At 47.3% G+C, this 26,907-nt stretch overlaps 1 protein-coding gene across 1 annotated transcript in view; it reads right to left on the bottom strand.

The window, feature by feature from the left end:
- The window catches only part of LOC141075034 (alanine aminotransferase 2-like), a 139,901-nt gene that overhangs the window by 61,069 nt on the left and 51,925 nt on the right, over positions 1-26,907 (bottom strand). The window contains exons 5-6 of the mRNA XM_073562369.1: positions 15,937-16,180; positions 14,042-14,121 (exon numbers count right to left, since the gene is read on the bottom strand). Of these exons, the coding sequence (XP_073418470.1) occupies positions 14,042-14,121; positions 15,937-16,180 (324 nt within the window). The remainder of the gene's footprint in view (positions 1-14,041; positions 14,122-15,936; positions 16,181-26,907) is intronic.

Here is a 26,907-nt window from a genome sequence, read left to right as displayed (position 1 = left end):
TGTTCAAGGCATGATAAAGAACGAACTGGAGGAGATGAAACAACTGGGAGTTATTCAGCCATCTCACAGTTATTGGGCCTCTCCTGTCGTCCTGGTCCCCAAGAAGGATGGTACAACACGATTCTGCGTTGATTACAGACGACTAAATGATGCCACCAAGAGTGATGCTTATCCCATGCCCAGGATTGATGATCTATTGGATCGTCTGGCCAGTGCCCAATTTGTGACCACGTTAGACTTGAGCAAGGGGTACTGGCAGATACCCCTAACGGAGGACGCTCGGGAGCGCTCAGCCTTCATTACTCCATTTGGGCTTTATGAGTTCCTGGGAATGCCCTTTGGGATGAAAACTGCCCCCGCTACTTTCCAGAGACTGGTGGATCGACTGTTACAACAATGTCAGGACTTTGCCTGTGCTTACTTAGACGACATCGCCATTTTTAGCACAACCTGGGAGGAACATCTTAAACACTTGGGCATAGTGCTGGACTGTATCCTTTCTGCAGGACTGACCATTCGCCCTGATAAGTGCCAAATAGGGATGGCTGAGGTGCAGTACCTCGGGCATAGAGTAGGGGGTGGGACACTAAGGCCTGAGCCTGCCAAGGTGGAAGCCATTAGCAACTGGTGTAGACCCCAGACTAAAAAGCAGGTGCTTGCGTTTTTAGGAACTGCTGGTTACTATCGCAAATTTGTTTCTAATTTCAGCACCTTGGCCAAGCCCCTAACCGACCTGACCCGCAAGAACATGCCTAGGAATGTGACGTGGACGATGGCATGCGAGGATTCCTTTTCAGCGTTAAAGACTGCCCTCGTCACTGCTCCTGTCTTGGCTGCCCCGGATTATAAACGCAGGTTCCTCGTGCAGACAGATGCATCCACCTTTGGGATTGGGGCAGTACTTAGCCAAGTGAACGCCGCCGGAGAAGAACATCCTGTTGCTTTTGCCAGTCGGAAACTACTGGATCGGGAAGTTGCCTATGCCACTATTGAAAAGGAGTGCCTTGCCATGGTATGGGCGCTAAAAAAATTGCAGCCCTACTTGTATGGCAGAGACTTTACAATTGTTACAGACCACAACCCCCTCACATGGCTGAATCGCGTATCAGGGGACAATGGAAGATTGCTGCGGTGGAGCTTGTCCTTACAACCCTACATCTTCTCCATCCAATACAAGCGAGGAAGCCAACACCAGAACGCCGATGGACTGTCTCAACAAGAAGAACCATAGGCTCCCCAGGCTGACCTACCCCTGCCACTGTACAAGGAATTATAAATAACTGAGCAATGTGGACTAAAGTGAGCAGACCAGAGGTCTGTGTAGACCTCATGGCGTGCTCACTTATTATGTGGGGGGAGAGGTTGTGATGGTGTGATATGTTATGTGGATGTCATTTTTTGTATATTCCTATTTTTAACAATTCCAGTTATTTTCATAGTGTTTTTCTTATTACATTGTAAGTCTACAGCCTCACTGTATCTGTCTCTTGATGACCCCCTGTAGTGCATTAATCCCTAAGGCCTTTTGTTCTCCTCTGGGAGGCAACTTGTTTGACTACCTCTGGACAAGGAAGGGTGTGGGGGGAAGAACGGCAGCTGGACAAGTCAGTTCCGGTAGAGACAAGATGGTGAAAAGGCTGCATTTCAGAGAGAAGGACCCATTTTTATCCTCTGGTGCTAGAGTGTTTTGGAATCTCGCTTCCCTGGACATTTTATCCTGATACTGGACTGCATTCTTATTCTGGACTATCTTATCCTTTGTGTGGTGGACTGAATATGGACCTTTTCGTATTTTTGCCTGAATAAAGGTCTTGGAATTGTTTACTCTTCTCTTGCTCTGTTGATTGTGTGATACCAGAGAAGGACCCCGTGACAGCTTGGTTCAGCATACCTTGGGTCCTCTTGAGTAGATCGATAGCCGCTTCTTCTCTGGGCAGAGATTTTAGTCCATAATCTACATAGAAGTCTTTCTTTACAAAGTCTCTGGCATCTGTTCCATATTTGGACTCTCCTTCTTGTGCAGTTCTCCGCAGGCCATAGGTTGCCACTGCTGGGGAAGGGCTGTTCCCGAATACGTGCACCTTCATGCGATACTCCACCATCTCTTTGCTGGGATCATTGTCCTTGTACCATAGGAACCTGTGGAAATACCTGTGGTCCGCTCTGACTATGAAACAGTGGAACATTTGTTCAATGTCGGCGGTGACGGCGATGGGCTCTTTCCGGAACCTCATCAACACTCCTACTAGGTTGTTTGTAAGGTTATGACCCGTGAGGAGGACATCGTTGAGAGATACACCTTGATGTTTGGCGCTTGAATCAAAGGCAACTCTAATTTGCTTAGGTTTCCTTGGGTGATATACTCCGAATGAGGGTAGGTACCTGCACTCCTCGTTTTCCTTTAAGGGAGGAGCTGGTTCTGCATGGTTATTCCGCAATATCTTGCTCATAAAGGTGACAATGTGTTCTTTCATCTCCGGTTTGTTGCTAAGTTTGCGCTGGAGAGAGTTGAATCTGGACAAGGCTTGTTCACGATTGTTCGGGAGTCTTACCCTGGTAGCTCGGAAGGGTAGGGGAAAAATCCAGTGATTCGTCTCGTCCTTAAGGAACTCATTGTCCATTATCCTGACAAATTCCTTGTCTTCCATTGACGGGGCTACTTTGTTGTCATCCTTAGTTGTATGAAACACCGATCTTCCCAAGTCATCTGCATAGGGAGAAGGAATGACATCAGGCAGCTGTACGGGATCTGGAGGCTTCTCTTTCACCTCATAGTGATGAGGGCATGGTTTGCAGAAAGTAGCTCGTCCATCTCTGCGTACATAGGTCTTAAAGGAATCGACTCCAATGATTTCCACCCCAAGTCGAGTCTCTGTGCGTAGGGGGCATAGTCAGGACCATTGCACTGTTGGCAGACCTTATGTATCCTTAAATTGTCTCTGCCGAGCAGAAGTAGGATTTCAGCATCTGAGTCCATAGGTGGGATAACGCTGACAAGGTGCCTTAAGTGTGGTTGGTGGAATGCAGCTTCTGGGATAGGGATCTCATCCCTTTGGTCGGGTATTTGATCGCATTCGATTAGCGTAGGTAGGGGTATTTCTACGCCTCCGTTGACAGGAGAAGCAATGAAACCTTGTGCCCTCCTGCCGCTAATCTTTATGTGGCCTGAGCAAGTATTCAGAGTATAGGGCGTTGCTGGTCCCTTGATTCCAAAGGCTTCAAAGAACATAGGTCCAGCCAGGGATCGATTGCTCTGATCGTCAATGATGGCATACATTTTTACTGCCTTCTCTGGTTGCCCTTCTGGATAACCTCTGATTAGGCATATCCTGGCACAGCATTTATCACTTTGGCTCTCCCCACATAACTCTGAGCATGAGCAGGAGACAGCCGTGGTAGACTTGGCGTTATTCTGTGGCTCCCCGCCATGACTTGTAGCTGGACTAGAGGTAACTGCGACTGCTGGATCGCTGGTGGCTGAGGTTGGATGCAAAGCTGATGGGTGTTTGTCACTATGACACTCTTCACACTTAATGGCAGATTTACAGTCCTTGGCCATGTGTTCTAATGAGACGCAGCACTTGAAACTTACCCCAAGTTCGCTAAGGATTTTCTTGCACTCCTGCATGGTTTTGGACCTGAAGCCTCTACATTTATTCAGTGAGTGCGTTTTTTTGTGAACGGGACACTCACGATTGAAAGACTTATCTCTCGATGGAATAGTGTACTGTTTATCGGCAGTTACTGCAGATGGTGGCAGGTTAGTCTTTCTGACACTTACACTGCTCCTCAAGTCCTTGTGTCTATGTGAGACGCTTTCATACCATGATGATGGTGTTGCTGGAGCTGTAGTGTTAGACTCCAGGAAGTCTAGGCTAGGGTTGTTCCTCATTTGGGCCTGTTCGTCGACAAACTTGCAGAACTGACTGAACGGGGGAAAGGTGACATCATGTGGCCTTTTGTACCTGGAAACGCATACTGTCCACTTCTCTTGCAGACTATGTGGCAGCTTTGAGACGATAGGGTTCACCCCATGGGCGGTGTCCAGGTAGCACAATCCAGACAGACGAGGGTCTTTTTTTGCGAGTTCCAGCTCCATAAGCAGATCGCTTAAATCCAGAAGCTTGTGGGCTTCCTTAAGGTTGATCCTTGGAACGTTCTGCAGTCTCTTGTGTAGGGACTTTTCTATGGCTTCAGCGCTGCCGTAAGTTCTTTCGAGTCTCAGCCAGGCAGCAGCGAGACCTGCTTCAGCTTGCCCCATGTAGACGGTCCGGAGACTCTTGATACGGTTCGTGGAGTCAGGACCAAACCATTTTACCATGAGGTCGAGCTCCCGCTTTGCAGATAGATTGAGGTAAGCAATGGTGGCCTTGAAGGTTGCTTTCCAGGCTCTGTAGTTCTCTGCACAGTCGTCAAACTTTGAGAGGCTGGTGCTGATAAGAGCTTTGCTCACCATAAACCTGGCTAACTCGGGCATATCCGATCCTTCACTCCTTGTTACCATGTTAGCTTGTGTTGCCACTCTGGCGTATAAGCTGTGTGGCGTGGAAGGGTGAATTGTTCCCGGGTAGAATGATGTTGCTGCAGGGTTGAGCTGTGGTTTAACCTCTGGAGATTTTGATGACTGCGGCTTGAACTGTGGAGATGGACTGGAGTGCATCTTGTGGTCATCTTGTGATGATTACTGCCCCTGAGAGGACACATTATGGTGTTGGTCTTGGGTCTCTGCAGATGCTGTGGGTAACACTGGCACCGTAAGTTGGGCTGACTTGGACGTTTCCACATTGTTGGGTTGAACGTCGCTGGAGAAGGTGTGTGCTGCAGATATCTGTTTCTGCACGTAATCACTGGTACAGACAGCTGGGTCCTCTTCTTCCAGTGGTGGTAGGCAAATTGGGTCGAGGTTTTGCTTCAATGCTTGCTCGAGTATTTTTACTTCAGCTAATGCGATTTTTTTCCTCCATTTCTATTTGAAGAATCTTTGCACGAGCCTCTGCTTCTGCTTGAAGGATCTTTGCTTGGGCCTCTGCTTCTGCTTTTGCTTCTGCTTTCTTGGCTTCTGCCTCTGCCTCAGCTTTCGCTTTCTTGGCTTCTGCCTCTGCTTTTTCTTGGCTTCTGGCTCTGCTTCAGCTTTCTTGGCTTCTGCCTCTGCTTCTGTTGTTTCTGTGTAGGAGCGTCTTAGTTTGGATCGCTCTGCGTTTAAACGGGCCTCTAGGATTCTGTCGCTGAGGGCTGAAGTTCTTGAGCAGGATGATTTGTATGACCAAGCAGAGTGTCTGGATGAGCCTGACCTGTGAGATCCAGCTTCTTGCAGATAAGCAATACGGAGCTCCGCTTTATCTTTGGCGTCTTGCACGGCGGCATCCCTTTCTTTTTCTGTGGAATCCACGTTGCTTAATTCTGATGAGGCTTCATCAATATTAGAGTCTTTTAGGAAGGCAACGTACCCTGCGGACAGTCTCTTGTATCTTCCGTGGGCCGTGTCTAGCCGTTTTATAGTGTCCTGTAGACTCACTGCATCATTTTTGTGGCATTGGATGCTTGACATGAGGGAGGTGACTCGTTCCCATAGGTCGTCCAGGTTGTTATTGAACTCATCCTTTGTACTGTGATAGTTTTCGACAGCCTTTATGGTTGGTTTGACAGAGCGTCTTGGTCGTGAGTCTTGGTCTGTTTCTGAAGCTGGCTCTGTTTCCCCCTCTTCATAATGGACAGTATCGGGTAGTATTTGCTCTGTTTCAGCAGTGGGAGACTGTGCAGGGTCTTTTTTGGCCATTTTGATTTAAGGTGCACTGTCTCGTTAAGAAACTGAACGTTTGGATTGGGGGCTGGAAATCGCAGTGCAGCTTAGTTAAGGCATCCTGACGAGATCCCCAATGTGTTTTAAGAGAATTGTGGGGTTTTGCAGTCTGACAATCTGCAGCAATGTTGTATAATATACAGACAGTCTCTATGCACAATGCTGTCTGGGGTGACGCTGCAGAGTTTTTTTTAGCAGAGCAAGGCTGCAGTATGTGAGCGGGCAGACGGGTTAGGATATAAGGGTGATTTTTTGCCGGGCTTCAAGGCAGTTTTTTGACTGTTCTGTCCCCACATGAGGCGAATGGAGGTGTAGCTGAGTGGGGCTGGGAGAGATTCCTACCTTCCGTTTCCTCGATGCAGAGCAGACAGGACCATTGTTGCTGTTTTGCTGTTCATGCGTCCGGAGAGATGATACACACCAGATATTGTGAAGTCCAGACTTGTTTATTGGAAATCTGGACATACAGTGTATGATTGGTAATAAAAAGAGAGAAGAGCCAGCACTGCCAGTGGTCAGAACGCATAACATGAGGTGCATATGCACATATCTTACTGCATTCAAAATGAGACATTTAGCAAAATATTGATCAATATATTGAGCCACCCCGCCACGCCAAGGCAATCTCATATGGGGGGTCCTACTCTACATTTGTATTTATTCACTGTGCCATTGCGGCCTCCTAAATGTTTTAAAAGCAAGACCATATCAAATGCAATCCATACCTGAAGCATATCTGCATCACTCCCGTGCAGCCAGATGGAGCAGGTGCAGATGAAGGCCAACCAGGTCTGAACACAGACATCTCAGGTTTGACCTCCACACACTGCCCATCCAGCAAACACAGATGAAGGGCAATGCAGGCCCAGTCATGGATGCAAAAATAAATAAAGCCTGGGGCAGGGCGGGGCTGCCGTGAGTGTGCACAGCAGCCTAGATCAATCACAATAAACACAGAAAAGATGGCGAACATGACCCAGCGTGCACGGCAACAGTGGTGGTCAGCCACAAAACCAATTTGCAATAAAAAGAGAGAAGAGCCAGCACTGCCAGTGGTCAGAACGCATAACATGAGGTGCATATGCACATATCTTACTGACCACCACTGTTGCCGTGCACGCTGGGTCATGTTCGCCATCTTTTCTGTGTTTATTGTGATTGATCTAGGCTGCTGTGCACACTCACGGCAGCCCCGCCCTGCCCCAGGCTTTATTTATTTTTGCATCCATGTCTGAGCCTGCATTGCCCTTCATCTGTGTTTGCTGGTCAGGCAGTGTGTGGAGGTCAAACCTGAGATGTCTGTGTTCAGACCTGGTTGGCCTTCATCTGCACCTGCTCCATCTGGCTGCACGGGAGTGATGCAGATATGCTTCAGGTATGGATTGCATTTGATATGGTCTTGCTTTTAAAACATTTAGGAGGCCGCAATGGCACAGTGAATAAATACAAATGTAGAGTAGGACCCCCCATATGAGATTGCCTTGGCGTGGCGGGGTGGCTCAATATATTGATCAATATTTTGCTAAATGTCTCATTTTGAATGCAGTAAGATATGTGCATATGCACCTCATGTTATGCGTTCTGACCACTGGCAGTGCTGGCTCTTTTCTCTTTTTATGATTGGTAATGCAGTACTTCTCCAGAAATGCAGGTGTAACAACCCAGGTGGTACAGCAAGATGTGTGCAGCAAGGTATGCAGCAAGGTGATTTAGAAAAGTTAGCAAATTGTGTGTGGTCAAAAAACTGATGCCTTCCACAGCCTGGTAAGCGTGTCTCTCCCGGGTGAAAAGGAAACTAATAATGGCTGCTGTGAAGTACAGTATTCAGATGTACGGGATATCTTGTTCTTCAGACTCCATTTTTGTGCTTGCGACGCCATTTTGTTGTTTACGAGTTAAGTTTTGTAACTTAACTAGATGAAAGTTCACGGCTGTTATGAAACCAGACTGTTCTAGCTTGTACAAGATATGAGATATGAGATGAGACCTTAAAAGAATGCGCTATTGTTCTATATTCTATGTCCCGCAGCTAGGGACATATTCCGATTTTCTTGCAATACTATTGGCTTAAATGTATTACGATTCTATTGGTAGCTGTATACTTTGCATAATTAAGCAGAATGCTATGTAATGTGAGATTCAGTAAAGGGGCTCAGTGATCTGCCTGGATCCTCCCATACAGAGACACATCTCCGTGTGGTTATTCTCAGTTGCTAGCAACATCCTGTGAACTAATTTGGAAATCACTGGATCAACCGTGAAGGGTTAATTTAGCCCTACCTCAACAGTGACAGCTTGGCGCCCAATGTGCGGCCCCCGAATAGGGACGCCTCTGCCACCGGAGAACAACAAGACAAAGGACCCTCGGAGCGGACACAGGTGCTGGAAAATTGGGACTGATCACCCCCCACGACAACCACGGTAAGTTGGCAGTTATACTGTTCAGACTGACCGTTGGTGTGGTTTTCCTGTGCTTGTTGCTGCAAAGAGGATCTGAGGTTTGTCCCCGTGGTGGGGTGATTCATGGGTGGAATCATATACAGGTGCAGTCCCGTTGGGGGCCCAGTGCTCGAACCGTACCTCATAAGGGACTGACACCCCGGATTGACCAGTGATTGTGGCTCTCTTTATAGTCAAAATACCCTGAAATTCCCGATCATTATTAGTAATTAGGCGTGGTGAAGTGCTCGAAGACTGGGTAGGATACGTAACTCAGGTATATATAGATGTGTATATAACCAGAGGTGTCCGGAGGGATAGTCTGAGACGCCCTCCTCCTTTCACTGAGTACCGCGATTTTGGGCTTCCCAGAGGGGGTTGACCCGGTGAAACAAACTGAGACGGCCGCTTCGGTATTGTGCACAATTTAAGTAAGGGTATTTAGCTCTAAAGGAGAGAATTATGTTTCTGTGGAAAAAAGTTTGGAATTGTGTGAAGGATCAGATACTGTTAGTCTTATGCTTCAAAGACGAGGAAAGAAATCTGTCAGGAATGCAGGAAAAATATTTTCGATTCGGGGATTTCCTAAGGGCGGGAGGTTGCAGCCTACGCTATGGGATGAAGGAGTTAAAAAGAATAAAGGAAGGTTGACTGATGATGGATTACTTGAAGGCGCTGAGGAATTCCGTGGCTTGGCACATGAATTGTATAATGAAGGTTATGTGGACATTGAACAGCAAGTGAATTCTGATTGTTTCTGTTACTGCTATGTTGAAGAAGGAAAATTGTCTATTATTATGACAGGGACGGGATGTATTGTGGTTCAAGAAAGTGACTGTGGTGTGAGGAAGTGATTGATTAAGAAGGAACTAAGATCGAGACTAATGTGTTAGGCAGACGAATAGTTAAAAGTGATGATTTGAAAGAAGAGGTCTCCCTGCTAGATGACAATTGTACAAGAAGACCGAAAGGCAGCCCCCACCTTTTCTTTGTTAAACGCTTACAGTATCTATTAGCATCCGCCGCCAGCCTCAATCCCCGTTCACCCGATCCAGAGAAAAAAAAAGTTTTCAGAAGACTTTAACCCGCTCTGTTCAGCAGAGAGAGAGAAAAAAAAAAAAGCAAACAGCAGCCTCTAGCCCCCACCGCAGCTGTGAGCACACAGTGTGCCCTTCAGCCCACACAGCAAACTCTGGCCCCCCCCTCAGACTTCAGCTACTGGGAACCCTGCTCCTCAGCCCCTCCCTGCTAATGCTGGCGCTGTGCCAGACTCGAGCACTTTCAGAGAAATTGTCATTCCCCTGATATTTTAATCAGAGTAGATGGTAGACCCAATTAATATACTTTTATAAACCCTATTTCTGTGGGACCTTTTCCCAAGGTTACTGTTCAGTTTGTAATCTCTCCCACGTGTCCAGTAAATTTACTAGGGGCAGATTTATTATCACAGTTCCGCTCCAGAATACAATTCCAAGATGATGGTCAGATGGTTCTTATGTTATATAATCCCTATGTAGATGAAGACAGTGAGGAAATTTGTATTTTTCATGTCTTTCCCACAGATGCCACAATGGGCACAAAACAGTCCCAACCAGTTTGCAAAAAGAAAAATATATATGAGCGACTGTCTTTTGTCATTTCTGCCACTGTTAGCCTCCTTAAGTATCTGGCAGCACTGAATTGTCGGATTTCGGCCTCGAGACTTCAGTTCTGCCTTGGTCAAGTGATATTCTTGGGTCACTGTCTCCTTCAGGGTGCCAGACACCTCGCAGAAGAAAGAAAAATAGCTGTCAGCTCCCTTCCTTTCCCAAAAGATGAAAATGAACTCCAGCGTTTTCTTGGATTATGCACTTATTGTTGTCAGTGGATACCGGATGCATCCCGCATAATGCAACCCCTTTACAACGCCTTGAAAGACGGTATAATGAACTATAAGGGAAGATGGCAGTGATGAGGATTACCTCCAACATGATTGTTCCCAACTTCTGATAGATGAAACAGCTACTCCACCAAATGTCAGTGAGAATCCACTCCCAAATGCTGATCTGGTGTTATACACGGACTCACGGTATTCATTTGGTATTGCTCACGATTTTGGGGCTCTATGGGGCAATCGAGGGTTTATTACTACTGCCGGAACCCCAGTGAAAAATGCTGAAGCTGTAAAAAACCCTCATGGACTCGATCAAATTACCTACTCAGGTGGCCATTATCAAAGGTAAGGCGCATGGTCCTAGGAAGATGTTGAAGCCAAGCACATGGCTACCTACAAAAGATCCCCACCACCGTCATCAAAAATTGTTATTCGAGAACTGCATTATACAGGGGGGATGGGTGCGCTGCGACAGCCATGACTGGTAACACGGCATCAGTCATGTGAAGACCAGTACCCCTCAAGCTGTTAGCTTGGGATAGCACCTCTGATGCTGCATATGTGTTAACAAAATTTATCTAGGGGGGAATTGTGAAGTACAGTATTCAGATGTACGGGATATCTTGTTCTCCGGGATCCATTTTTGTGCTTGCGACGCCATTTTGTTGTTTACGAGTTAAATTTTGTAAATTAACTAGATGAAAGTTCACGACTGTTATGAAACCAGACTGTTCCAGCTTGTACAAGATATGAGATATGAGATGAGACCCTAAAAGAATGTGCTATTGTTCTATATTCTACGTCCAGCAGCTAGTGACATATTCCGATTTTCTTGCAATACTATTGGCTTAAATGTATTACGATTCTATTGGTAGCTGTATACTTTGCATAATTAAGCAGAATGCTATGTAATGTGAGATTCAGTAAAGGGGCTCAGTGATCTGCCTGGATCCTCCCATACAGAGACACATCTCCGTGTGGTCATTCCCAGTTGCTAGCAACGCCCTGTGAACTAATTTGGAAATCACTGGATCAACCGTGAAGGGTTAATTTAGCCCTACCTCAACACTGCAAGCAGGAAGAGAAGGCGTGACCTGACCCGGAAGTGGAAGGCATGTACTAGAATTAATTAGCTGCCGTCTGCTATACAGTAAAAGGACAGCAGGTGGCAGCAGACCAAATGCAAAACTGAACACAAAGAATGGTAACATAACACAATCTATATAAGCATATAATCATAACTTTAGATGGAACAGCACACATGCATCATATTGTTATACACAGCACACACACATAATACTACCATACACAGCACATACACATAATACTACCATACACACACTGTTATGAATGGGTCACCGAGGAGAAAAACGCAAAACAAACTAAGTCACAGAAAACCAGAGAGGTTGGTAACTATGCAGATTGCAGATCCCTGATCCTACCACACAACTAGCAGCAGCCGTGGAGCGTACCTATGATGTTCCTAGATGCTTTGTCACAGCTGGAGGACTAAATAAGCCTGAAGCATGAAAAGGGGAAAACTAACTGCCCCGGAGCAAACCCCAAAGGAATAGATAGCCCCCACACATGTATTGACGGTGAAACAAGATGAAGGCACAAACACAGGCAGGAAAATAGGCTGAGCAAACGATGGGGCCCAAACTAATTAGACAGGAAAGGAAAGAAAAGACACTGTCTGCAACCTGCAAAAAACCCTTCAAAAATAATGTCCAACACTTCTGATAGCAAAATTAACCCTGAAGTCACTAGACTTCTCCCACTATATCAGCACTCTGAAATATTCTGAGACAGAGCAAAAAGAGACCAAACTAGTAAGGGACAAAAATCAATTTGGCAAATACTGATAAATAAGAGTGGAAATTCAGCACAGCCCCCAGCCGGGGCTGGCTGGCCACACAAAAAACTGAATAGACCAACAAAATCAAGTGTGAACATTAGCAGAAAAACTTAGCTTTAGATGACTGAAACAGACCTGAAAACCAAGAGCTGGCAAGCCAGAAGGAATCACCAGCAACTGAATAGGGCGTCGGCTGTCTGAGACTCCTGAGGTCCAATCATCATCCTCATTCTCAGGTGGCAGATCTCCACCGATCAAATCAGCCTCACTACCTCCTGTTACCACCAGAGGGAGTCTGGAAGGAGAACTCACAACTGGTGAACCAGAGAATGAACTCCCAACACACACACATAATACTGCCATACACAGCACACACAATACTGACATACACTGCACAAACACATAATACTGCCATACACAGCACACACACACATAATACTGCCTGTAGGGGTTTTAATCTCTCAGGTGCGGCGGGAGAAAAACAGGAGGCTTGTTCCTTTAAACGTTCTAGAGGGTTTATTGCTTCATAAACCCCAGAAGCAAAACAGAAAATAAACAGCCTTTAGATCAGGCAAAACACAACACAAAATGTCCATAGCAGGGCTCTACACCGCCGGGTCTGTGGGCACACAGGCTGGGTTAGTGTCCAGTTCTCAGGCTCGGTCTGGAGCCAAACACACAGGAGGCCGTCTTCCTCCCAACACACAGACCATGTGCCAAACAACAGCCTCCATTATATAGAATGTAACCATACCCAGAGGTGAGGTATGTGGGTAGCCAGATCCACCCATCTCTCATATATAACACACATAATACTGCCATACACAGCACACAAACATAATACTGCATACACATATAACACATAATACTGCCATACACAGCACACACAATACTGCCATACACAGCACACACATAATACTGCATACATACATAATACTGCCATACACAGCACACACACACATAATACTGCCATACACAGCACACACATAATACTGCATACACACATAATACTGCCATACACAGCACACACAATACTGCCATACACAGCACACACATATAATACTGCCATACACAGCACACAATACTGCATACACATATAATACTGCCATACACAGCACACACATATAATACTGCCATACACAGCACACACATATAATACTGACATACACAGCACACACATATAATACTGCCATACACAGCACACAATACTTCATACACATATAAAACTGCCATACACAGCACACAATACTGAATACACATATAATACTGCATACACAGCACACACACATAATACTGCATACACATATAATGCTGCCATACACAGATTCTGCTGACTATCAGGACTGTTGGAATCAGGACATAATTGTCATGTGGGTGGGTTCGAACCCCTGAGCCTGTGCTTTGTGGTCAGTGTCTCTGTCCGCTGAGTCACAGCAGTTACATCTTTCCTCTGGGTGTTTAGTTTCTGTTATCCCTGCTTTTGTCTTTTAGGGTAACAGGTGCTTTCATTTGCTCATTTGTCTGCCCAATCACCTTTCAGGTGCAGCTTTCTATACTTTTCTTCTGCTGGTATTTCTTGCTTGTGATAGTGTCTTTTTGTTGCCCAGCCTTATTGCTGTAAATTATGTCAGTCAGTGAAAGACCAGCTAGGGTTTCTCTCTCTCTGCTGTTCATGTTCTTTACCCTGCTCCTATCTTCTGCTTCTATTTAGGAAGTAGGCGGCATATTTTCAGTACATTCTCAACCCTTTATTTTATATTTTGTGGTTTGCTTTACTCACTCTGGGATCTATTTCAGCACACATTCCTTTCTGTAGGTAATTCACACTCTGCTTGGCCCTCCAGTTCTTTAGGAGGAACATGAGCTCAATGGCCTTTCAGTCAGCTTAGGTCCGAGTTGCCTTCGTCATGTCTGGTTAGGGCTATCTCAGCTCATGCAGGAACCACTAGGGACTGCGGGGTCAGGATCTCTAATTTGTACAGGACCTGGCAGGGTCAATTGCAGTATTTGGTTTGTGACCTATTTTCCCTGAGTGAGTTGCTACATTATCATAACAATAATCTGAGGTCACCTCATCCGCAAAGATCAGCAGCTTCTCCTCGGCCGCCAGGTGAATGAGCTCCGAGATATTCTCCAGGGTCAGGACGTGTCCTGGGGGGACAAGAGAGAAAAAGAGGTGGTGTATGATCCGGACCGCAGCTGTCTGATGTAGGGTAACCCCCGTATTATAGGACTTGTGATCACATCTCATGTCATTATAGGACCGGTCATCATGCCCCGTGTTATTATAGGACCAGTCATCGTGCCCCATGTTATTATAGGACGGGTCATCGTGCCCCATGTTATTATAGGACGGGTCATCATGCCCCATGTTATTATAGGACGGGTCATCATGCCCCATGTTATTATAGGACCGGTCATCATGCCCCATGTTATTATAGGACGGGTCATCATGCCCCATGTTATTATAGGACCGGTCATCATGCCCCATGTTATTATAGGACCGGTCATCATGCCCCATGTTATTATAGGACCGGTCATCGTGCCCATGTTATTATAGGACATGTCATCGTGCCCCGTGTTACTATAGGACGGGTCATCGTGCCCCATGTTATTATAGGACATGTCATCGTGCCCCGTGTTACTATAGGACGGGTCATCGTGCCCCATGTTATTATAGGACTGGTCATTGTGCCCCGTGTTACTATAGGACGGGTCATCATGCCCCATGTTATTATAGGACCGGTCATCATGCCCCATGTTATTATAGGACATGTCATCGTGCCCCGTGTTACTATAGGACGGGTCATCGTGCCCCATGTTATTATAGGACTGGTCATTGTGCCCCATGTTATTATAGGACGGGTCATCATGCCCCATGTTATTATAGGACCGGTCATCATGCCCCATGTTATTATAGGACCGGTCATCGTGCCCATGTTATTATAGGACATGTCATCGTGCCCCGTGTTACTATAGGACGGGTCATCGTGCCCCATGTTATTATAGGACTGGTCATTGTGCCACGTGTTACTATAGGACGGGTCATCGTGCCCCGTGTTATTATAGGACCAGTCATCGTGCCCCATGTTATTATAGGTCAGATCATCGTGCCACGTGTTATTATAGGACGGGTCATCATGCCCCATGTTATTATAGGACAGGTCATCATGCCCCATGTTATTATAGGACCGGTCATCATGCCCCATGTTATTATAGGACGGGTCATCATGCCCCATGTTATTATAGGACGGGTCATCATGCCCCGTGTTATTATAGGACAGGTCATCATGCCCCATGTTATTATAGGACAGGTCATCATGCCACGTGTTATTATAGGACCAGTCATCGTGCCACGTGTTATTATAGGACGGGTCATCGTGCCCCATGTTATTATAGGATGGTCATCGTGCCCCATGTTATTATAGGATGGTCATCATGCCCCGTGTTATTATAGGACCAGTCATCGTGCCACGTGTTATTATAGGACGGGTCATCGTGCCCCGTGTTACTATAGGACGGGTCATCGTGCCCCATGTTATTATAGGATGGGTCATCGTGCCCCGTGTTACTATAGGACGGGTCATCGTGCTCCATGTTATTATAGGACGGGTCATCGTGCCCCATGTTATTATAGGATGGGTCATCGTGCCCCATGTTATTATAGGATGGGTCATCGTGCCCCATGTTATTATAGGACGGGTCATCGTGCCCCCTGTTATTATAGGATGGGTCATCGTGCTCCATGTTATTATAGGACGGGTCATCGTGCCCCCTGTTATTATAGGACGGGTCATCGTGCCCCATGTTATTTTAGGACCGGTGACTGCACCCCGTCTTATTATAGGATCAATGACAGCGCCCCATCTTATTATAGGACCAGTGACTGTGCCCCATCTTATTGTAGGACCCGTGACCGCATCTCGTCTTATTATAGGACCGGTGACCGTGCCCAGTGTTCCTCACCTGTGGGGTTCCCCGGGTTGATGACGCAGAGCACGCGGGGTAGACATTGGTTTCTGGCTGTAGAGAGAGATTCCCGAATCCGGCTGACACTGACAGCCCAGCCACGAGCCTCATCCAGGGAATACGGAAGCATGACTGCGCCAGACAGCGCAACGGTGTCCATGTAAAGTGGGTAACAGGGCATCGGGAGCAGAATGCCCGTCCTCAGCACCGCCTCATCATCCACCACCAGGGACAAGGCGCTCTGCGGAAATTACGGAGCTTCAACTGATGGGAGTATTACTCCATGCACTCTCACCGCCTCCAGAGCTGCACTCACGATTCTGTTGTCACATTACGCTGATCCTCCAGTCACCTCCAGAGCTGCAGTCACTATTCTGCTGTTACATCAGGTCTTATCCTCCAGTCACCTCCAGAGCTGTGCGCTCACTATTCTACTGTTACATTGTGTCTCATTCTCCAGTGACCTCCAGAGCTGCAGTCATTATTCTGCTGTTGTTATCATTATTTATTTCTATAGCACCAGTGATTCCATGGTCTGTACATGAGAAGGGGTTACATACAAATTACAGATATCACTTACAGTAAACTAACAATCACAGACTGATATAGAGGAGAGAGGACCCGGTCCTTTCGGGCTTATGGGTCGCCCTCCCAGGGCCGTGGGGTACTCGGTACCGGGCCGGTGTCAGGGGGATGTGTCACAGCGGCGGTGACCCGGTCCATGGCCCTAGGTGCCCAAGTAATCAAAGGGAGTTTGTAATGTAGTTTAAGTGGAATGGAATAGTTCGTGACGCCACTTATGGTGTTCGGCAAGGGAGGTGTTAAGCCGGCGCTGCAGACAGATCCTCCGGGACAGATGGTGTGGTGCAGCAATGATGTTATAGCCCTCCACAGGCAGGGCTGATGTCCCAGGGCAGTGTAGATGTGGGGACACTTAGGTGGTGTAGTGTTTGGCGCAGGGGATGCAGCAGTGCTAGGCAGATGGATGCAGGAAGGAATGGAGGACACTAGGGCATGTAGTTCCAACGCTTTACTCACAGTCTGTAATGCCTGCTTCTGTGCTGTGTCCTCCGGGTGAGGGACCCAGTCAACCTCCAGGCAAGATGGAATGCTCCTTTCCACGCTCCGCCAACTTATGTGCCTTTCCTGAACGTCTCCTCTATAGCGCCTTTAAGTGTGAAGACCTCCAGTACCGTGGTACGCTGGAGTTCCTCCTGACAGATGTTCCCAAGAACTCTACTCGTACGGCAGACAGCTGTAGCCTCTCTCGGGGACTCTCTTCTCCTGAGTCCCGGCTCTCTATCTGATTGCTGTTGTGTCCCAAGTCTTAGATGAGAGTAGTGCATTTACAGCCAACTACTCCACCAGTGTCTGCTGCAGAACCATAAGTGTCCATACAACCTCGGGGACTGGGCCCCGGCCTTGCGCTGAGAACCTATAGGCAGGGTTCCTCTTCTAACCCACGTCCTCTCTGTTCTCTCTACTCCTTCGTTCCGTACTTGTCTCTCTTTCTTATGGAAGCTTCGGTTTCAGTTCTACATCTTTCTCCCGCTCTTCCTTTCCTGTGCCAGCTGGCTCAGGTCACTGAGGCAGCTGCAGCACTCCTTCCTTCATCCCTCCTTCCAGGGATCCTCACTCCTGTCTGAGTGACTTCCTACCCGACTGACCTTCTGTCAGACTGAACCTCACATCCTACACTTTCCCACTCTTTTATGTATCTTAACTCCACCCACCTCCCAGCACATCCAGTGTTCCAAGCAGGGAACCACCAAAGGTGCTCTGCTACTCTCTAAGCACTGAGCCGCAATGTGGTTGTGCAGAACTACCCTGTTGTGTGTGGGTTGAGAGTGTTGGAGTGTGGAAAGGGGTTCCCACCTTACCTGGATGGTGGGGCACTACACCTTAGGAGAAGGTGCAGTACCTCTGTGGCGACTGAACCTCAGGGGCGCCACACTTACATTCTACAGGATGGTGGGGAAGGAGACAGTAGGCTGGGAGGTTGCAGCAGCTCCAGTGATGGTGAGGCGGTAGCTCAAGTAGTGGTGAGGAGGCAGCGGGGTCATTGCAGGCTTTCTTGAAGAGGTGGGTTTTCAGGTTCCGTCTGAAGGATCCGAATGTGGTTGAGAGCCAGACGTGTTGGGGCAAAGAATTCCAGAGAATAGGGGCTATTCGGGAGAAGTCTTGGAGGCGGTTGGGTGAGGAGCGAATAAGTGTGGAGGAGAGAAGGAGGTCTTGGGAGGACCGGAGATGACGTGAGGGAAGGTATCGGGAGATTAGTTCAGAGACATATGGAGGAGACAGGTTATAGATGGCCTTGTAGGTCAGTATTAGTAATTTGAACAGGATCCACTGAGGGAATGGGAGCCAGTGAAGAGATTTTCAGAGGGGAAAAGCGGAGGAGTAGTGAGGAGAGAGATGAAATAGTCGGGCGGCAGAGTTAAGGATGGACTGGAGAGGTGCGAGGGTGTTAGCAGGGAGACCACAGAAAAGGATGTTGCAGTAGTGGAGGCGGGAGATGGTGAGGGCATGCACAAGCATTGTGGTAGAGTGAGGGTTGAGGAAAGGACGGATTCATGGAAATATTTTTGAACAGGAGGCGGCAGGAGGTGGAGAGAGCTTGGATGTGCGGTTTGAAGGACAGGGCAGAGTGCTTGACCCCATCCTAACCCCAGGGCTGGTTTTAGGCAAAGTGGGGCCCTAGGCAAAGTTTACAATGGGGCCCCAAATGCTCAGTGCCTTGCGAAAGTATTCGGTATATTCGGTTCGATATTTATCATCATTAGTCATTTAGGACAACATTGGATCATTCAGAGATCCACAATGAACTTCTGGAGTGAGTTTGCTGCACTGAAAGTAAAGGGGCCGAATAATATTGCACGCCCCACTTTTAAGTTTTTGAATTTCCACAAAAATTTAAAATAACCAATAAATTTCATTCAACTTCACAATTGTGTCCCACTTGTTGTTGATTCTTCACCAGAAATTTACATTTGTTATCTTTATGTTTGAAGCATGATATGTGGGAAAAGGCTGAAAAGTTCCAGGGGGCCGAATACTTTCGCAAGGCACTGTAGCATATTGCACATCACACAGAAGGATTTCGATTTTATTTAAATGCGCTGAGTTCAGGCCACTAAATGAGTGTTATCGACAATATTGAAGTCGTTAAACACTTGTTTCCCGGCCTTTTTCCACCTTCTGAGAAAGAATGATGGGGACAGAACAATCACTAATGAATCAATCTGTCCCCATACAGTATCATGTTATCAGCAGCACATCCTCCATATAATATAATGTGTCCCATAGTCCTCTAGATAGTATAATACATTCCTCATAGTCCTCCATATAACATAGTTTTGAAGGCTGAAGGAAGACCTTATGTCCATCTAGTTCAGCCTATTTTTAGTGCAGCTGTTCTGCATTGTTGATCCTGGGGAAGGCAAAAAACCCACAGAGTAGAAGCCAATTTTCTCCATAGGGAAAAAAATTCCTTCCCCTAAGCTGTGTCAACCATCTACCTATAATATTCTGTTATTCGTAACCTTCTATACTGTTACTCACAAGAAAAGCCTCCATTCCTTTCTTACATTCATTCAGTGAGTTGGCCATCACCACTTCCTCAGGAAGAGAATTCCAGAGCCTCACTGCTCTTACTGTGAAGAACCCTCTTCTATGCTGGTGCAGAAATTGTCTTTCCTCCAAACGAAGAGAATGCCCCTTGTTCTTGTCACAGTCCTTGGTACAAACAGTTCATTGGGGAGATCTCTGTATTGCCCTCTGATGTACTTGTACATATACTGTATATAGTATAATACACTCCTCAATCCTCCATATACAGTAGTATAATGCACACCCGATAGCCCTCCATATAGTATAATATAGTACTCATAGCCCTCCATATATTAAAATACACAGCTCAGTCCTCCATATACTATAATACACTCCTCATAGTGCTCCATATAGTATAATACACTGCCAGTCATCCATGTAGTACAAATAATTTCCCACAGTATAATGCATCCCATAGTTCTTCACATAGTATAATGTATTCCCCATAGTCCTCGATACAGTATAATGCAGCCCACATATAGTAAAATGCAACCACCCCACAGAGTATAATGCAGCCCCGTCATACAATATAATGTAACCCCCCATAGACTATAATGCAGCCCCCCTCTTATAGTATAATGCAGCCACCCCTTAGAGCATAATGCAGCTACCCCACAGAATATAATGTAGCCACCCCATAGAATATAATTTCGCCCCTCCATAGAATATAATGCAGCCCTCCATAGAATATAATGCAGCCCCTTATATAGTATAATGCAGCCCCTCCATAGAATACAATATAGTCCTCCTCATATAGTATAATGCAGCCCTAATAGAATATAATGTAGCCCCCTCATAAAGTATAATAAAGCCCCCATACAATATAATCTAGCCCCCCCATAGAATATAATGCAGCCCCCCATAGAATACAATGCAGCCTCCTCATATAGTATAATGTAGCCCCCCCATAGAGTATGATGCAATCACCCCCCTAGAATATAATAAATATAATACAGCCCCCCATAGAATATAATGCATCCCTGAATAGAATATAATACAGCCCACCTCCCCATAGAATATAATGTAGCCCCTCATATTATATAACACAACCTCCCCCATAGAATATAATGTATAATGTACACCCCATGGTATATAACACAGCCACCTAGTATATAGCACAGCTGCATAGTATATAACACAGCCCCACATGATATATAACACAGGCCCACATGGTATATAACACAGCCCCACATGGTATACAGCACAGCCCCACATGGAATACAGAACAGCCCCACATATGGTATACAGCACAGCCCCACATGGTATATAGCACAGCCCCACATGGTATACAGCACAGCCCACAGGGTATACAGCACAGTGCCACATGGTATACAGCACAGCCCCACATGGTATACAGCACAGCATAGCCCCCCTCCCACAGCACAGCACCATTGTATACAGCACAGCCCCACATGGTATATAGCACAGCCCCACATGGTATACAGCACAGCCCACAGAGTATACAGCACAGCGCCGCATGGTATACAGCACAGCCTCACATGGTATACAGCAAAGCATAGCCCCCCTCCCCCCAGCACGGCACCATGGTATACAGCACAGTCCCACATGGTATACAGCACAGCCCCCCCTCCCCCAGCACTGCACCATGGTATACAGCACAGCCCCCCTCCCCCAGCACCATGGTATACAGCACAGCCCCCCAGCACAGCACCATGGAATACAGCACAGCCCCCCCAGCACCATGGTAAACAGCACAACCCCTTCCCCAGCACAGCACCAATGTATACAGCACAGCCCCCCAGGACAGCACCATGGTATACAGCACATCCCCCCTCCAAGATTGGCCCCACAGTCCAGTACTCACTGTTGCATTAAAATAAAACAAAAAACACACTCCTCACCTCTCTTCATGCCCACGCTGCTCCTTGCTCCTGCTCTGCCTGGTACACAGCGAGGGCGATGACGTCATTGCGCACTCACTGTGTCAGAGCGGGGAATGATGGGAGAGGGAGTGTCAGCTGATGCTCTCTCCTCCATCATTGCTTTGAACTGTACTGGCGTCTATGACGCCGGTACAGGTCAATGCAGCCGTGGGTGAGTCGGCGCTGGGGCAGGTGGGCCCCCCTGCCTCACGGGCCCATAGCGGCTGCATGATGTGCTCCTAGCTGGGGGCCTTTGGGGGAGCGGGGACCCTAGACAGTTGCCTGGGTTGCCTGCCCCTAACGTCGGCCCTGGGGCAGAGTCAAGGGTTACGCCGAGGCAGCCGATTACCAGGACAGGGGAAAGTATGGATTCATTTATTGTGATAGATAGATCAGGTAGGGAAGGTATGTGAGATGTAGGAAAGATGATGAGTTCAGATTTGTCCACATTGAGCTTGAGGAAGTGAGAGGAGAAGAAGGAGGATATGGCCGATAGACACTCCGGGATTCTGGAGAGCAGAGAGGTGACATCTGGGCCAGAGAGGTAGATCTGAGTGTCATCAGCATATAGATGGTACTGGAAGCCATGAGACATTATGAGTTGTCCCAGGCCAAGGGTATACTGTAGATTGAGAAGAGTAGGGGTCCTAGAACAGAGTGTTGGGGGACTCCAACAGAGAGAGGGTGGGATGGGAGGGTGGGAGGAGGTAGTGTGGGAGTGGGAGACTCTGAATGTGCGGTTGGAGAGGTATGAGGAGATCCAGGATAGGGCAAGGTCTTTGACACCAAAGGAGGAGATGATCTGTAGTAGGAGGCAGTGGTCAACTGTGTCAAAAGCAGAGGACAGGTCTAGAAGCAGGAGTATAGAGTATTGTCCGTTAGCTTTGGCTGTAAGTCATTAGTAAGTTTGGTCAGGGCTGTCTCAGTGAAGTGATGGGGGCGGGAAACCAGATTGTAGGTTATCGAAGAGCGAGTTAGATGAGAGGTGGAAGTAACTGGAAGCAAAGATATTGGGCGATAGCTGGACATAGTGTAGTGAAACCTCCACCAGGGGGAGCTGGTGAGGGAAGAGAGGTTACACACTAAGAGTACAGTAGCAACACTGAGCAACAGTACAGGTGTCACAGGTAATGAGAGAGAATGGTCAGACGAACCGAGTCAGAAACTATCAGGAGCAGACGTACCAGAAGCAGCAGCAATACACGTAGTCAAAATACCAAGCTGAGGATCAGAAAGACAAAACATGAGCACAGGGTCCAAAACATGAAGCGAAATACATGGTCAGGGTACAAGCCGGGGAATAAAATGCCAGCGAGAGAACGTAGCAGCAGAGACGAATACCAAGAGATCGGGTCAGAGATCTCTCCGGGTCATACACTTGGATACAAGTCAAAGGCAGGAGGATCACCAAGGTAGAAGGGTCAGAGGCTCTAAACTGGAAGCTACAGCCATCACTAACACTGGTCAGCAGGCTGTGAGAGACTGAAATAGCCCAGCTAGCTCCAGAAAGAGGCTGAGAAGATTAACTCCCGCATGACCAGTCCAGAGTGAAGACAGCAGAAAATAAACTCAAGACTGGGCCATGACAGTACCCCCCTCTCAATGGGGGCAACCGGACCCCCAGGCTTCCCTGGATGACGAGTGTGAAAGGCCCGGACAAACCGATCCGCATGGACTGAACACGCCCATGACAGGTTATCAGGACCATACCCTTTCCAATGGACCAAGTACAGAAGCGAACGGAGGAGCATACGAGAATCCACCACCTGTTCCACCTCGTACTCGGTCTGGCCATCTACCATAACAGGCGGCGGGTGCGAGGGAGACTCATCAGAGGAAGGCACCAACGGCTTCAGAAGCACCTTATGGAACAAATTATGGATCCTCAATGATGGAGGCAAACGTAGGCGAAAGGCCACAGGATTAACCACCTCTAAAATTTCATACGGACCAATAAACTTGGGACCCAGCTTAGCAGAGGGAATTCTCAGCCTCATATTTTTGGTGGATAACCATACCTTATCCCCCACCTGATAAGCCGGCCCCACAGAGTGTTGTTTATCCGCAAAAAAATTTAAATTTGCCCTGAGCCTCCCTAATGTTTCTCTGAACCTCCCGCCAGACCTCCCCCAACCACAAAAAGGCTGAATCAGCCCCTGGACACTCAGAATCCAGCCAGGAAAATTCACCAAAATGAGGGTGAAACCCATAGTTGCAGAAGAAAGGAGAAGTACCAGTAGACTGATTGACACGATTATTGAAAGCGAATTCTGCTATAGGTATCGCAAAGCACAAATCATCCTGTCTAGATGTGACAAGACACCGTAGAATCTGCTCCAAAGACTGATTGGTATTTTCAGTATGACCATTGGTCTCGGGATGGTAGGCCGATGAAAAGGTCAGACTGATGCCCAGCCTTTTACAAAAAGCTCTCCAGAATTTTGCCACGAATTGCACCCCTCTATCAGACACCACAGTGACAGGCACACCATGCAACCGGATCACAAGCTCAATGAATAGTTTCGATAGAGTCTCAGCATTAGGAAGGCCCGTCAATGGTACAAAATGTGCTTGTTTACCGAGCCTATCCACAACTACCCAGATCACGGTTTTGCCATTAGAAGGGGGGGAGATCGGTGATAAAATCCATGGACAGATGAGTCCACGGTCTATCCGGAATTGGCAGAGGCACCAATTCTCCAGCCAGCCGGTAGTGGGAGGTTTTAGTGCGGGCACAAATTTCACAGGAGGACACAAGGCCAGTGACGTCAGAAGTCAACGAGGACCACCAGAACAGCCTAGTGATGGCTTTACGAGTGGCTGAGATTCCAGAATGCCCACTCAGAGCCGAGTCGTGGAACTCCAGAAGCACCCTTAACCGATACAGGACAGGCACAAAGAGCTTATTTTCAGGTATGGATGATGGAGCAAAAGATTGGGCCTCACGAATCTCCTGTTCCAATCTCGGGGACACCACAGCCACCACCACCCGGCGCTGAAGAATGGAGGAAGGAGGCGATACTGGATCTAGGCTGCGAGACAAGGCATCCGCCATCACATTCTTGGAACCTGGTCTGAAAGTGATGGAAAACTGAAATGGGGAAAAAAAAAAGTGACCACCTTGCCTGTCTCGGAGTCAGACGTTTGGCGGACTCGATGTAAGACAGGTTCTTGTGATCTGTAATGACAGTGATACGATGGACAGCCCCCTCCAAAAAATGCCTCCATTCTTCAAAAGATAATTTAATGGCCAACAACTCTCAGTTACCCACATCATAATTCCTCTCAGCAGAGGAAAATTTTTTAGAAAAGAAGGCACAGGGTCTTAAGTTAGTTAATGTGGTGGGCCCCTGGGACAACACAGCCCCCACTCCCACCACAGAGGCGTCCACTTCTATGATAAATGGTTTAGACAAATCAGGCTGAACCAGTACTGGAGCAGTCATGAAACGGTTTTTTAAAATAGTAAACGCTACCACAGCTGGAGCTGACCAGTTTTTGAGATCAGCCCCCTTTCGGGTGAGATCAGTGAGGGGTTTGACCACTTGAGAGAACCCCATGATGAATTTTCTATAGTAATTGGCGAAACCCAGAATTCGCTGAATACCCTTGAGATCTCTGGGTTGCACCCAATCCACAATAGCCTGTACCTTCCTAGGCGAAACCCCTCAGTGGACAGAATGGCCCCTAGAAAGGACAATTCTTGAGTAAAAAATTAACATTTCTCCAGTTTGACAAGTAGTGAGTTCTCCCTGAGCCTCTGGAGAACCGCACGAAGATGACCCATGTGACTTTGTATGCTCCTCTGAGGTCCAACTTAGAGAACCACCTGGCCCCAAACAATTAATTGTACAAATCAGGTATTAGTGGGAGAGGATAAGTGTTTCTTATGGTGATCTTATTCTGTTCTCGAAAATCGAGTCATGGGCGTAAACCACCATCCTCTTTTTTACAAAAAAGAACCCCGCCGCCACGGGAGAGACAGATGGCCCTATATGTCCTTTACGGGGGCTTTCAGAGATATACTCCTTCATAGCACCGCTCAGGGCCGGAGAGATTGTACCGCCGGGCTTTGGGCAATTTGGCACCAAGAATAAGATCAACGGCACAATCGAATGGGCGGTGTGGTGGTAGAACCTCAGCCTCCTTTTCGGAGAACACATCCTCAAAATCCTTCTGGTACTCTGGAATGCCCTTTAGTGCAGATGCATTTGGGCCTGTCTGGTTTGTAACTGAATTTTTTGGAGGATTTTTTTTTTCCTCTTTTTGAGGTTTTCATGTTAGAGTAGGGACTGACAAGTGTAAGGAACGCAGTTTGTCAGCTTCCGTATTAAGGCCTTAATATCAACCAATACCTTACATATATTGATATGTTTTTTGTGCACTTTTTATATTTTTTCCAGGGTGCAGTCGGGCCCAAATGGTTCTGCAAACTTGTGGCCTCTGTTCACACGGGAGGCCTTCTAGTTGGCACTGGGCAGCCCCCCTATATGGTGTTACTAAGAGGTTGTGAGCCAGAAGCCCTTCATTCCCTGTGTGAACACTGCCACATGCGGATTATTTTTTCTGCACTGGTGTACCACACGGCCAATCCCTGATTGTAGGCTGGCTGTTTCATTTGGTATTTATGCACCTGTGCAGCTGCCATTTTACTTGGGTCCGCTGCACCCTGGATTAGTGCAGATGCATTTGGGTCTGTCTGGTTTGTAACTGAATTTTTTGGAGGATTTATTTTTTTTTTTCCCTCTTTTTGAGGTTTTCATACTCCGGAATGCCCTTCAGACTGATGAATGACAGACACAGTAGCAAGACAATTTTCAGAACAACCAGGTCCCCATTTAACAATATCCCGGGACCCCCGGTCAATAACTGGGTTATGCCGTTGCAACCAGGGAAACCCTAACACCAGGCCAGCAGGGAGGTTATCCAAAACAAAGCATGATATGCGTTCCTGGTGTAGGGCCCCCACCCTGAGGGTGAATTCTTTAGAACTGAAATGGAAACCATCCTTAGTGAGAGGTGTAGCATCAATAGCCACAATTTTTAAGGGAGTCTCCAACCTAACTGTCCCTAAGCAACAGCGGGCCACCAGTTTAGAGTTAATTAGGTTCAGGGATGACCCACAGTCTACAAAAGCTGAAGTATGGAAAAAGTCGTTCTCAAGTTCCACCTTTAACAGTATCTTTGAAAATGAAGAAAAAGGTACCGAGAGTCTGGGTGACCTCCACGATTATCACCCAGACTCAGCCGCTTGTTAGTCGGAGGACAGGAGGGGCAGTCTTTTTTTCCAATGTCCGGGATCTCCGCAGTAAAAACACAACTTTCCATCACGTCGCCGTTTCCTCTCTTTCTCCTGAGGGTTGGTGGCTCCCACCTCCATAGGTTCAGATGGAAGCAAAACATCAGGGTTAGCAGGGAACAACGGAATCCCTCGCTGTGCAACACCTCTCTCCCGCAGCCTCCGATCCATACGGAT

Source organism: Dendrobates tinctorius, unplaced genomic scaffold (genome assembly GCF_039654945.1).
Source record: "Dendrobates tinctorius isolate UK_male_01 unplaced genomic scaffold, ASM3965494v1 ptg000349l, whole genome shotgun sequence".
In the NCBI taxonomy this organism is placed as follows: domain Eukaryota; kingdom Metazoa; phylum Chordata; class Amphibia; order Anura; family Dendrobatidae; genus Dendrobates; species Dendrobates tinctorius.
The sequence above is the reverse complement of the archived record's forward strand: the minus strand, read 5'-3'. Positions and strand labels throughout refer to the sequence as shown.